Consider the following 13,661-nt stretch of genomic DNA (forward strand, 5'->3'; position numbering starts at 1 on the left):
TCCCCACCTCAGGAAGCTGCAGACAGCAATGAGGTGAGGCTGCACCAACGCTAAACACAGGAGGAGAATCACCTCTTTTGACCGGCTGGCTGTGATGGTGTTTGATGCAGCCCAAAATGCAGCTTGCCCTCTTGGCTGCCAGGGCACACCACTGGCTCCTGTTGAGCCTCCTGCTGACCAGCACCCCCAGATCCCCTTCTGCTGAGCTCTCCTCCAGTCTGTACCCATGTCTGGCATTACTCCATCCCAGGTGCAGAACCCAGCACGAAGACAAAAAGTAATTTAATCTTTCACAAAGGCAACATTTTCTTGAAGAATCTTCTGCAGTAGTCAGTCAATACTTTAATAACAGAAGATATTTCACTGTGTTTGAAGGGGGGTTGTAGTTATGAAACTGGAAGGAAGGATGCATATTTTCAGTCAGAGAAGTGGTGTGTCTCTGCTTAAGTTTCAGGTAAATTACAGGCACTACCACATTTTTTCACATCCACACAGGCCTACTTCATTTATGGTCACAGTACTTTAATTACATTCCCTGTCACCATAGCTACGGAAAATCCAGGGAAACTCCAGTTCAGTGTTATAACCCTACAAGCACCACTCTGAATGTTAATTGTCGAAGGAATTTCTTGTAAAACTACTACATAAAATAACTGCACTGTATAACATATCAAAGCTCAGGAAAAAAAAAAAAAAGAAGAGTTTTCCCTTGAAATGTTACAATTACTGAAGAATAATTCAGCTTTCCAGGTTCACAGGCAAGACTTTTTCTTTAAACATATCTTTTTGCCCATGAACCCTGAAGTTAAAGTGTTGCACAAAAATGTTGTGGTTAATGCGTTTTGATTTGTGTTATGGTCTAGCTAGAAAGCTAATATCTGAGCATAGGATAGAGATGCATCCAATTTCATTCACAGCAACGGCATCAAAGCCAGCAGCCTTAAGAGATAAGTCACAACCTTTCTTTTAAATGCTCGCTATATTTAAAGAGACTCTACCTTATAATATTATCACCTTGCTGAATTTCATAAGAGGGATGATATTATTTCAAGTATTTTTATTCTACATTGGATTTTACCTTATGCTTTTTACCACTGCAGTAGGCAAACTTTCCATACTTCATTATATGATTACTACCTACCACATGACTTTCCTCTCATCCTGTTGCACAGAGAAAAGTAAATTAACTGGGGCATCTTGTTTTATAACATTTTTTTTTTTTTAACATCAGTTTGTATTTATAAAGAAGAATACTTGTCAAAAGAATGCACATCACACACCAGAGGAAAGTTGTGAATTTTTGAGTTCTTCTGAGGCCTCCAAGTAATTCCTCTGCCTTTCCATTTTTTTCCACTGGAGGGATACGTTTTCCATTCTTTAATGGTTTAATGGTTTTCCATTCTTTAAGTACTGATTAGGAGTTATCGGTTGTGGTCTATATGCAAAAACTTTACTAAATAAATTTTCAGACATTCCAGCTTTGCAATGCATATAAAAAGCAAATACGTTAGTACTGAGAAGAGTAAAAAGGAGAAATTCAAGAGGTCCATCCTAGTCTGCATATCAATGAGAATCACTACAGTTGAATTAAATAGACTTTATATCCAGATGTATCACACAGTCCAGATGTATTATTCCAGACAGGAACATCAGGACCTTGATTATCTAAAGCCAAATTATTCCTCACCAAATGGACATGTCCAGACAAGAAAGACAACGCTACTGATGTTGCTATGTAGAAAACTCTACCATCACTGAGGATGCTATGAACACTCAAACTGGGTGAGAGGAGACATTCATTTTCTGTCAAAGAGGGCTGCAAATGCTTTGACGGGCTGCCTTCTTTTTATCTGTGGCTCTTCAATCTGATTATACACATAATCACTAAGGAAAAAAATAGGTAGAGCTATAGATTATTTCCCATGCTATATTTGTTTCTGGTATGTGCATTCAGATCATCCTACCCACGTGTAATTTTTCCACATGCATTTTTCCACATGCAAAAAAAAATCAAATTGCAAAAGCTGGTCTTAAAAGCGATAGAGTTTAACAGCCATCTAACAGTTGAATGCTCTTTAGTCTGTGTTGCATACATCTCTTTGGAACAGAAATATTTCAGAAGAGAGTTCTAGATAAATAGTAAAGTGAGAAATAACTGGTCACTTATGATATAAAATTACCTTCTCCCCTATCCCCCACCCCTACTCCCCCTCAAAAAAAAAAAAAAAGTTTTCCACTGATTACATTAGGTCATCAATACAGTGGTCTTTCACTTAGAATATTCAGTACATCAAAGACACAGCCAGGCAGAGGTAGCACTCTGCAACATCAAATCCAAGACAGCGCCTACAAATAAAAATCCCTGATGAATTACTGTCACTGGACTACAGAAGAACAAAAAAAAAAAACACACAGAGAGTGAGTATTTTTATGTTGCTCTGAAGGAGAAAGAACATAACCAAAAAAAAGATTTTTAAGAGCTGATTGGTATTCTGTCAACAATGATGAAAAAACAAAAAACACCACCTCACACACACACACAAAAAAAAAAAAAAAACACTTGTGCTCTATTTTTTTCCTGGCAACATGAATAATGATATAGATGTAAAACCCTAGAACTTCATTCTCTGTTTGCTTCCTTCAGAATTTCACATCTCAGCTCTAGTCCAACAGCAATGGAGACTGAACATACTCTTTGGTTAAATTATGTCAGAAAACATCCAGAAAGACACTCTGATTCAGTCACGTTAAGTCATAGGGCTGAACGCTGCTAACTCCTTGACAGGAAAAACGACAGGTTGTTCCTAAGTGGCTACAAAAATTCAGGGACTTTCAAATACCCTAAACCTTGCTAAAGAATAAGGGCATCTTCACAGGCTTATTCAATCCTAACAAACTGTTATCAATGTACACTCACCTTGTAGATTGTCGTTTGAGCCCGCAAACCACATTCCCTATTACTTCACTGTCCTAACAAATAACCTATCCTTAGGATAGTGCCTTACACTGTGGTAGGACAAAGGTTGAACATCAAAAGACATACTAACTTAAGTCTCACGTTATGTGCCAAAAGAATTTTGTAGTCACCATGGCTATGAAAGCTGCCAAATCTCTTACCAAACCACAGGAGGTATTACAAATGGCAAGCTCAGCTAGGACTGAGCATTAAACACGATGAACAAAAAGCACCTTATTTCACTGAACAGCTTTTCAATAAACATGCTTTTCTTTCCCTCACTTGTGTCCATATTCTTACTATGCTCACACACATGTATTTTTAACAGCCCTATATTCCCAGAGACATTACATTCTCCCAAATGCCAGTTACATTAAAATGGTTTCAGCCTCAGACTCGTCAATGAAAGCAACATCCCTTCTGGGCTAAAAGACATTACATACATTAAATAGAGGCTGCTGCTAACCCAACAGGCAGTATACTCTTCAATGCAGGAATCTTCCTTCCTTCCTTAAGATGTGACAAGTACTGAAGAAACATACCATGATTACAGTAGTTCTACAGATTCTTTCTCATAAGCGTTAGAATTCAGAAGCCACACTACAAAGAATCATGCAACTAAAAGATCATTGTAGAGAAGTTAACATAAACTCTGAACTCTCTGATAATGAGATTAAGATGGCCACCATCAACTTATTTCATCTTCCTTTGTATCATTCAGGTCTCACCAACATCTCAACAGAATTATTCAAGGATGCGTAACTATAAACTGTATGGAAATTAGTTATTTTGCATTTTCTCTATATATTTAAAATAAGAGATGACTCAGCTTGCTGGAGTTGTATGAACATATTGGTTTGGTTTATGTAATACAGTGGAAAGGACAATTGCTGAGGTTTTGGAACTGTGAATTCTAGAAAAAGACAGAAATAAAGCCTTACTTCTGGCAGGGAATGCCTCTGTGATGGCACTATCAGCAGCAATAAACAGTAAGTGTCAACACTGAAAAAGTTGATCAAATAAATGTCCTTCCTCACATCAGAAATCTGTTTCTGTCCAGGAAGTCAGCTAATTGTGTGTTTTGTTTGCTTTTTAATCATTGCTGCTTTTAAGTGCTGCAGGAAGCATAGAACAATTAGACTTGCTGTTTAATTTGGGGGTTGGATGTGATACAGAGGGAGGTGGAAGAAGAAGAGCAAAAACTTAAAGAAGTGTTCTTTAAGAGAACAAAGAACAAAGATTTATGGCCTATATATTCATGATTTTAAAGTAACACATCTCAAAAGCTTGAAAATTATAAAAAAAAGAAAAAATAGAATGTTCCCCAAAATACCCTGGCAAGTTATTCAAAAGATGGAAATTGTACTTCTTCCTGTAGAATTAGCTGTTGTGGCAACAGCTGTTGCTAGACCTCCGCTGCCCAATTACCTGCAGAAGCATGTACACACTATCTCCAACAAACATGCTTTTAATTCTGTTGTTCTTAAAACAAGAATTATGTCCAATCATACATTTGCCAAAAAATCATAAATGTACAAACACACACATAATGGAACAATATTGTAAAGCCAAGATTTAAAATTTAAAAGCACTTTTCAGTGAACAGGATGAGCTATGTTGCTTGTTTTGTTCAGATTGCCCAGGCTTCCCAAACTCAGAGAAATATAACTGTCTTATCTGAATATAAAATTATAGGTCAGCAAGAGCATAAGAACTCAGTTCTTCTCACTGCCCAATCTTCTGTAAAATCCAGACAATCAAAGCAAGCAAGTGCTCAACATATATATATTTAAAAAAAAAAAGGGGGGGGGGGGGGGGGGATTCAATGGTTGTAGCAGATGTAGTAGACTTACCTTAGAGTGCATATAATTTTTTTAATAGCACATTGAACAATGTCCTTAGGAGAAAGACCTAGATCTCCAACAGCAACTTGTATCAACTGTTGTATCATGTCCAGGGGCTGACCATCTATACACATAGTTACTGCTTGGTCATGGATTTTTTCTCTCTCTGATCTTGACAAATCATATAAATAGCCATACTTCTGTAGTACATCCTGTGAACAGATAATTTTTGAACATGAAACAGTGTACTCTGTATTTACAGGTACATTTCATTCAGGGTCTTTATTTCTACCAAGATAATATATATACTACAAAACAGAAAAGACTGATGGAATAGAATTTTAAAAGACCAGGTCAACAAAAACAAAGCTATAAAACACTAATAAAATATGACAGCAGCTTGATGTGCATCACTGCTAGTTACGGCTACACTCAAAACAAGCATGTGATCAGTAACTGTTACCTGTTCGCTGTTTTTCAAGTAAGTGATAAAACTATGAGTGAGTGTTTCCAGATGAGCAAGAGATTGCTGCAAGTGATTCAGAGTTTTTTCATAAGCAACAGATGGATTTTCAGCATCTTCCATGTCATTCTCGGAAGGTTTTTTTCTTGGTTTCTCAGAAAGATGTTTGACTGCCTTAATAGCCTTCTTAGTCACTTCTATCCTGGCTTCAACTGTCAGCTGAAAAAGATTGCTCAATATTTAATCATTATTATTACCTGTATGCTACTATTTGTATTACAGCAGTGCTTAGAGTTCAGGTAGCTCCACTTTCCTACATTATTGTACAAAACTACATGAGATATTTTAGGAGAAACAACCATATTTCTTATTAGTCATTTATTCAAAAAAAAAATCAGTATTCCATGTACTTTCTTCTGTTGTCCTTTCGTTCATTGACATTGAATTTGACTCACAATAGAACATACCAAACTTTCCTTAACAAATAACATTTGTGATTTTTGCAGACTGTCACTTTTTGGGGGTGGTGGTTTTTGTTGTTGGTGTGTTGTTGTTTTTTTTTCTTTTAATTTTGTATTAAGAGATGTCTGGGGATCATTCTACAACATGAACTGAAAAACGCAAACACTGAAAATTAACTTAAGGTTAGTTTTGTTAGGTTTAGATTATGGATTGAAATGTATTTCTAAGACTATGATCATAAGTAAAGACCGCTTGGAGGTCTACAACTTAGGCCATGTATACTTTTATCTGCTTGCACATTTACCACAGCTACTTCACCGGTGCGCTGCCAGTACATACAACCTACACCATGCTACTACTGCAATGAAGATTTTGCAGCTATCAAGTCTTTTTCAATCTCTCAAAGAATCGTATTACAGTTTCACAATTTTTAAAAAGTGCAGGCTACAACAGATTGGATGTGAGGGAGACACAAACTCCTTTCAAATCGACTTATTTAAAGCACAAGTTATACAGAACAGCAAGTTACTATTTTGAAAGACCTTTACAACTACATGTATCTAGCCATTAAACCAAAACAAGAAAGTGTTTTTTTTTCCATTAAACTTCTCATGGAGATGAATTTCTGGATACAGAGTTATACACACACTGAATGAAGTCTCCCACTATGCCTCCATCAGGCATGAAGGGGTCATTCCTGTGTGTCAGAATGGAACTGAGTATTTTAGAACAGAAGCCAGGCAATGATTATAGTTTTCTAAGCTTCCAGAAACCAAGAGTACTTTGAGAACAGATACAGATAGAAATACTCTTCATACAGACAACACATGCAGCAGACTGCTGTGTTCTTAACCCAGGAGCCTCAGCTGGAAGTCCAAAACAAAGTCTGAAATATCATTTTTAAAATTCATGTATACTTTGCCAATTTTTAATTTCAAGTACCATTTTAAAGATGCTTGCAATATACTTTCTTTCCTCTGCCCATACCCACAGCATTAGATACTTTAACATCAGCTGTTTTAATTACTGGTATACTGGACAAAGACATACAAACAACTTCAATTTTCAAGTCAAATTACACAATAAATAGAAAACAAAGCTTGAATCTGTATGGTATTGAATAAGAAAGAGGCTGATTTACCATAAAAAGAGGAAAATTAAGCTGCTATAAACATTCTTTTTAAGAAAGTCAATTTGATATTTACATCATGAATTAGACTTATCTACTTGTAAAGCCATAGAAAGCTTTACAAAGAATAGTGAGTGGAATGTTTTACAGCTTTTATATATGCATGCATATTACTTTTCGCTAAAAATACATGGTGAAAAATGTAGGGGTTGCTCTCATGTTTTAGTGCTGTTGCTGTAAACCACAGCAATTATCTACTGCTATTTAATACTAAAAGCAAAATGGGAGGACATTTTGGGAAGAACTAAGGAAATCTTGCCAGTATTAACAGAGTAAATACAAAGGATATCATAAAATCATATGGTTTGGGTTGGAAGACACCTTAAGGATCATCTAGTTCCAACCCCCCTGCCATGGGCAGGGATACCTTCCACTAGACCAGGTTGCTCAAAACCCCATCAAACCTGACATTAAACATTTGCAATGATGACATTTGCAACGATGAGGCATCCATAAGTTCTGTGGCAACCTGCTCCAGTGTTTCACCACCCACATAATGAAGAATTTCTTCTGAAGATGTTACCTAAAACGTCCCTCTTTCAGATTAAAACCATTACCCCTTGTCCTGTTTCTACATATCCTTGTAAAAAGTCCTTCTCTGTCTATCTAATTAAGCTCCTTTGTATATTGAAAAGTTGGAAAAAGTTTTAACTGGAACATTCTCTCATCCAGGCTGAACAACCCCAATTCTCTCAACTGTTCTTCACAGCAGAGGTGCTCCAGCCCTCCGATTGTTTTTGTGGCCCTTCTCTGGACCTTCTCCAATAGGTCCATGTCTTTCGTACTGGAGACCCCATAACTGGATGCATTCCTACATGTGGGATCTCATGAGATCAGGACAGAGAAGGAGAACTAACTCCTTCAACCTGCTGGCCACACTTCTATTTACGCAGCCCAGGATACGGTTCAAAAATGAATCATTTCCATTCCCATTAACAGAAATTAGGTATGATTTTGTTACTTTGAACAAGATCTCAACATCAGGTTTTACTATAAGCAGGGAAAAGGTGATACTCTTCAGATCACATTAAAATTTAATTACCACGGATGGATTTATGTATCCTTTTTGTAAACCTCATAAAAGATCGAAACATTTACCTTTTTCATTTTTCCTCTTCTACTGTATATTCTGATGTTCAAAATGCAGTTAAGAGAGATGCAAAAGGCAAACAATTCAAGTACTCCATCTAACTGTTATATCCTAGAGAACAGTGTGAATATACTGCATGCTTATAAGTCATGATGCTATCAGCGTATACAGAACAAAGCATTAAAAAAAAAAGAATACAGGTTCTTCCCGAGACCATTTTAATTTTGCTTTCATATTTGCATAGAGCTGAACTGTAGCACTACTAACATTTCATTTCTCTGATTATTTTATTCTCAAACATGAATGGCTATCCCTTCATATTTCTAGTCAGTTCAGTAATGAGATTTGGTGTCATACCATGTGACAAAGAACAGCTTAGGGGCTAGTTCAATTTTTGTTTGAATGTGAAGTTGAATTTTCCTTTTAAAAAGTTTTTACAGTTTAATTTTATAGGCCACGTGTGATAAAAAGTCCTAAAAAGCTGTTTTCATTTTCAAGTAAAGGAATATCACACACTATTTCAGCTCAACAGATTTCACTCTTTAGGGTGAAAACTCATCACAGAAGCCCATTTCCTTAAGAATATCTAAGTATTTCTCAATAAAGTATTGTACAAGTAACATTTAGTCATGTATGAAGATCCTGACCCTGCCACTCTTAGTGCCAGTGATGAACATTCAACTCTGAGATGACAGAAACAGCTTCCCTTTTAATTCCACAGAAACCTGGGATTCCAGCGACATAATCACAGAATGGCTGAGGTAGGAAGAGACCTGTGGAGGTAATCTGGTCCAACCCCTTCCCAAGCAGGGACACCCAGGACCAGTTCCTAAAAATCCTACTTCCACTATCTCGCTTTAAGCTTCTCCTCAAGGTCCACTTAAAAAAAAAAAAAAAAAAGAAAAACTTTGCTGTCTCAGTGAGAATAGAGATTACTTCATGGTAATCATTATGCTTTTTTTTTTTTTTTCAGTCCTTTACCTATATTAAGTATCAATACCTCCATGAAATATGGAAATGTACAGAAGTGTTAGGGGAATAAGAAACCAATATAGTATGTCCTTCGCCACAAGGGGCTGGGAAGAAAGTGCTGATTTAGAGAGTTAAAATAGCGGTTGCATGACCAGCACTGCTTCAAAATATGATGAAATTTTAAGTAACAACTGCAAACCAAAATACAGCTTTTATGTATGAAGCACTTTTCAGGTGAAAGTTAGAGAAAAGAGATCTCTGAAAAATACTTTTTCAAGAACTACTACAATAATTTTTCATCGTACACTTGCACTTGAAAATCGTTAACTGTATTCTAAGGGAAGGCTAGTTGCAAGCTGGTCAAATAGTTGTTTCATTCCCAAACCCAGTGCATGGTAGATACTAAATCAGCTGATTTGACCAACTGCTTCAAACACTTACTGAGTTTGTTTCATGACTTTGAGTTTCATCCAAAAAGCTGGCAGGTTTCTGCTAAAAAGGTCTACTTGGACAGCAACCGCAATAACCTTGAAGGAGTCATCAACAGCTCCTTCCCTTTACTCCTACTCATCTTAAGAGACTAGAGAAACTGTATTAGAATCCTAAACAGAAATAAACAACACATTTTAAAACACATGCACAGGGGAGGCTATCCAACCTTTCCCTGAATCATTCATCCACAGTTAATGAGAAATTTTCCTGAAAGGTACGTTAACAGAAAGAGTTTTAAGTAGTCACTAGCAGCAATCATACATGAAGACGCTATTATCTTCTCGTTAGAGCACAGTCATCCCCTGGCTACCTCAGTTCAGGGTTCATGTCTGGCAACTGAAACCTCAGCATGACTGTCAGTTTTTCCAGATAGGCATGCAAATCTGAATATTTAGAATCAAAGAATATCCCTGTTTGGAAGGGACCCACAAGGATCATCAAGTCCAACTCCTAGGTCCACACAGGACGACCCCAAAATCAAACCGTATTTTCGAGAGCAAATGCTTATTGAATGCTGGCAGGCTCAGTGCTATGACCACTGCCCTGGGGAGCCTGTTGCACTGTCCAACCACTCTCTTCACAGAATTGTAGGGGTTGGAAGGGACCTCCAGAGATCACTGGGTCCCACCCCCCCTGCAAAAGCAGGTTCACTAGAGCAGGTTGCACAGGTAAGAGCAGGTTGCACAGGTAAGATGTTCTTCTCTTGGTGAAGAACCTTTCCCTAACACCCATCCTGACCCTCCCCTGTCCCAGCTCCATGCCGTTCCCTCGGGTCCTGTCGCTGTCCCCAGAGAGCAGAGCTCAGCGCCTGCCCCTCCGCTCCCCTCGTGAGGGAGCTGCAGGCCGCCATGAGGCCTCCCCTCGGCCTGCTCTGCTCTGGGCTGAGCAAACCAAGGGACTTAGCTGCTCTTCATATACCTTCCCCTCTAGACCTTTCACCCTCTTTGTTGCCTTCCTTTGAACACACTCTGATAGTTTTATGTCCTTGTTTACTTGATACAAAGGATCAAAAACCTAATCACAATGATGGTTCCACTGAAGAGGTGTAAGAGACAGCTGACAGTACTTTATTTCTAACGTAACTTTATGTTAGAAGTACCTTTACAAACAGGTTTCGCTGGGCAAAAAGAAACTGTAGATCTGGTAGTATATGCTACCGACACAGAAGTACATCCTTTCAATAACAGGCTTTCAGCCAGATGGAAATTACAACAGAGTTTATAATTTACATTATTACAGTGCCTAGAAACCATATGCAGTGGCCCAGAACACCTCTCTGTGGAGTATCCTATTCAGAATGCAAAAGCCTTGTAGTAAACAGAAGCCTGCAGCACAGTGAATTTTAGGATCAGCACAAGTGAAATAAACAAACACATAAGAAAAGCATCTTATTCTCTGCTCAACCACAATACTGGGACTTTGGGGTTCCATGAAAATCCTTCTGATCCTCAGAGCTAACTCCTTTATATATATATATAGATATATAGATATAGATATAGATATAGATATAGATATAGATATAGATATAGATATGTATACGTATATGTACATATGTATGTATATTTTATACAGTGATGGTTATAAAAAGAAGAGAGAGGTTTATAGGAAGGTAGCTTTATGAATTTATCTTTAAAAACTGTAAAATGAAAAATGCAAAGATTTGCTGAGAATTTCTCCCTGACAGTACATCAACCGTGCTTCACCTGAAGTTTGAAATTTTTCAAATGTATCTGCTTACCTTTGTGACAGCTTTTGAAGAAAAGGTAATTTCATCAATAAAAGTGATGATATCATCTGGATCAAGTCTATCAAAGTACTTTGAACACACATCATATGCATGTAGCCACTCATCCATAGTTTCTGGTATTTTTTTAATAAGATGGTTATCACCATTCCAAAAAAGTTTTTGTAACCAGACAGCATAAAGAGAGCTTGGTGACAGCATACTGCCATCTTTTTTAGGAATTTTGGGAGCCAGTTTGGAAATAGATAAGATATTTTGACTTGTAAGTATGGGCTCTAGCGTTCCCAGAGGGTTTTCGTTTTCATCTATTAGCTTTTTGTAATTAAGACCTATTGACAGAAGGAGAAAAAGACAAATGAAATAAAAGTTATTCATTATTTTCAAAGTTATTTAGTTATTTAAATAAATCTACTCAAACTCTTCACATTTCTGTGCAATCCAGTCAGAACTAGAAAAACTCTTGTTCCACTTCCATTTTCAATCATGCATATTGACAGACTGGGGAGGAAGACAGGTTTGCACGCAGATAACACCAGGATTTTATGCTGACCTCACATATGAGGTCCCTCAGTCCCTGGAACATATTTTGACTTCATATACTGATACACACACACACACAAAACACACAGTTTTTCAAATGTGCAAGGATATTTTTAGTATGTAGAATCATGAGACCATTTTAAAAAAAAATAAATCCTATAAAAGCTCATCTTAACAGTATCTTATCAATACTTTACTTTATAAGCAAATTGAAAATGGTATTCAAAGTTTCAAAATACTTTCCAGCAGTTCTCTTTCATATGTATTGTCTAATAATGTAAGAGGAATAAATAATGTATTTCTGCAAAGGCAAAAAGTAACATCAAAGAAAAAATACAAAATAAAATTACCCTCTTTACAAAAATCCTTAAAGTTCTTGATATATTATGTAACTTAGACTTTTGAAAGATAAATTAATATTCTCAAATGACTTAGACAGTTAATGTTGAACTTGCAGGCTTAAAAATTATGCTCCAGGATGTCTGTATTTTTTCTTTAAAAATTCATTATACATCATTGCTAGTAATTCTGACTTGCATTACCAGCAGAAATCTGTTTTTAATCTATCACAGTAGGCAAAAAAAATTTCAGTTAAATTTCCGGTAATACAAAGAGAAGGAACTTCTCTCTTCCTATAATGCACGACTAACCCACCAAATTGCTTGCAGGCATCTGATACGCTCATTGAAAAAAAAAAATAATTGCCTGGCAAGTATAAATTAGATAAACATAACCATGTCAACACTCATAACAGAATAATAAATACACCTAGGAAAAAAAGCATTAACTCTCCTACCTGGTGCAACAGCTTTGAATTTTTTCAGGAGTCGAATGTGAGTTTCAGGTTTCACAGCATGCTTCACAAATTCTGAGCAACCACAATTTTCAAGGAGTGTGAAATAATAAAGCAACCGCTGATGATCTCTACCTTCAATACTTGGGTAAACATATTTAACCATGTGTTCATGTAAGGTTTCAGGACTTGTTTTCAAAGTCTCAAAAAGACCAAGACTTTGTGCTCTTTCTTCTATTTCCAGCGTAGATAATCTGCATTTAGAAAGAGTTTTGCTTTAAAGGCATGAACATGCCATTAATGCCTTTTCAGTTCAACACTTCTGGAGACAGAACGATACTTTTCTCAGTTTGAGTAGTAAGGTTCAACTTTGTAAGAGATTCTGAAAGAGTAAACACTCATTCATAAATGTTTAGATAGCTTCTCTTTATGGAGAATTGAAACTAAGGAGTTCCTTCATTTCCTGATCATATTATTTGTTTACTTGGACGTGCAGATTAAGGGTGACACATACTGAAGTGTGATTCAAAGCAGCATTTCAAATCCCTAATTACAGAAATATGTAAAAGTAGACATGTCCACTGCATGTGTATAGGAATTTTAAGCTTCTGCTTAAAACAAAAAGCAACCAAACAAAATAAAAGCCATCACCAATATAAATAAATAAATAAATAAATTAATTAGAAAATATATATCCACACAGCACTTGTGGCTGAGATGTAAGAAAAATCTTACAGCCCAATCCGTTCTCTCATTCTATTACATTTTATTTTCTGTAGTAAATGAGCACCTGTGCATTCTTTTACAGAATCACTGAAAATTGGCTCTTGCCCAGTAGTTTATCTATTTGACACTATCACTCATACTTAGCATATTTAATTTGACAGTTTTACTACGCTACCTTTCAAATTGTCATCCATGAAAACTTAAGAAAATACCAACAAATCTCAGGTTGACCTCAGCCAGTCTCACTGCTGGAAATTTTTTTCTTGACCCCTTTGAAATGAACACATTAGTTCATTCACAGCATGAATTCAGACACTTCCAACAGACTACATAAAAGACAGCTGAACGCAATCACTCCTTTTTTCCCCCTCAACAGGGATAAAAATGGAT

General features: G+C 36.7%; 1 protein-coding gene across 4 annotated transcripts in view; it reads right to left on the reverse strand.

Annotated features, from left to right (window-relative positions):
- Positions 1-13,661, reverse strand: part of NBAS (NBAS subunit of NRZ tethering complex) — a 188,347-nt gene that overhangs the window by 61,380 nt on the left and 113,306 nt on the right. For all 4 annotated transcript variants that reach the window (XM_066994950.1, XM_048071263.2, XM_013172651.3 and 1 more), the window contains 4 exons: positions 12,549-12,799; positions 11,207-11,541; positions 5,264-5,482; positions 4,810-5,012 (listed from right to left, as the gene is read on the reverse strand). In XM_066994950.1, coding sequence (XP_066851051.1) covers positions 4,810-5,012; positions 5,264-5,482; positions 11,207-11,541; positions 12,549-12,799 — 1,008 coding nt within the window. The remainder of the gene's footprint in view (positions 1-4,809; positions 5,013-5,263; positions 5,483-11,206; positions 11,542-12,548; positions 12,800-13,661) is intronic.

This window comes from Anser cygnoides, chromosome 3 (genome assembly GCF_040182565.1).
Source record: "Anser cygnoides isolate HZ-2024a breed goose chromosome 3, Taihu_goose_T2T_genome, whole genome shotgun sequence".
NCBI classification, from domain to species: domain Eukaryota; kingdom Metazoa; phylum Chordata; class Aves; order Anseriformes; family Anatidae; genus Anser; species Anser cygnoides.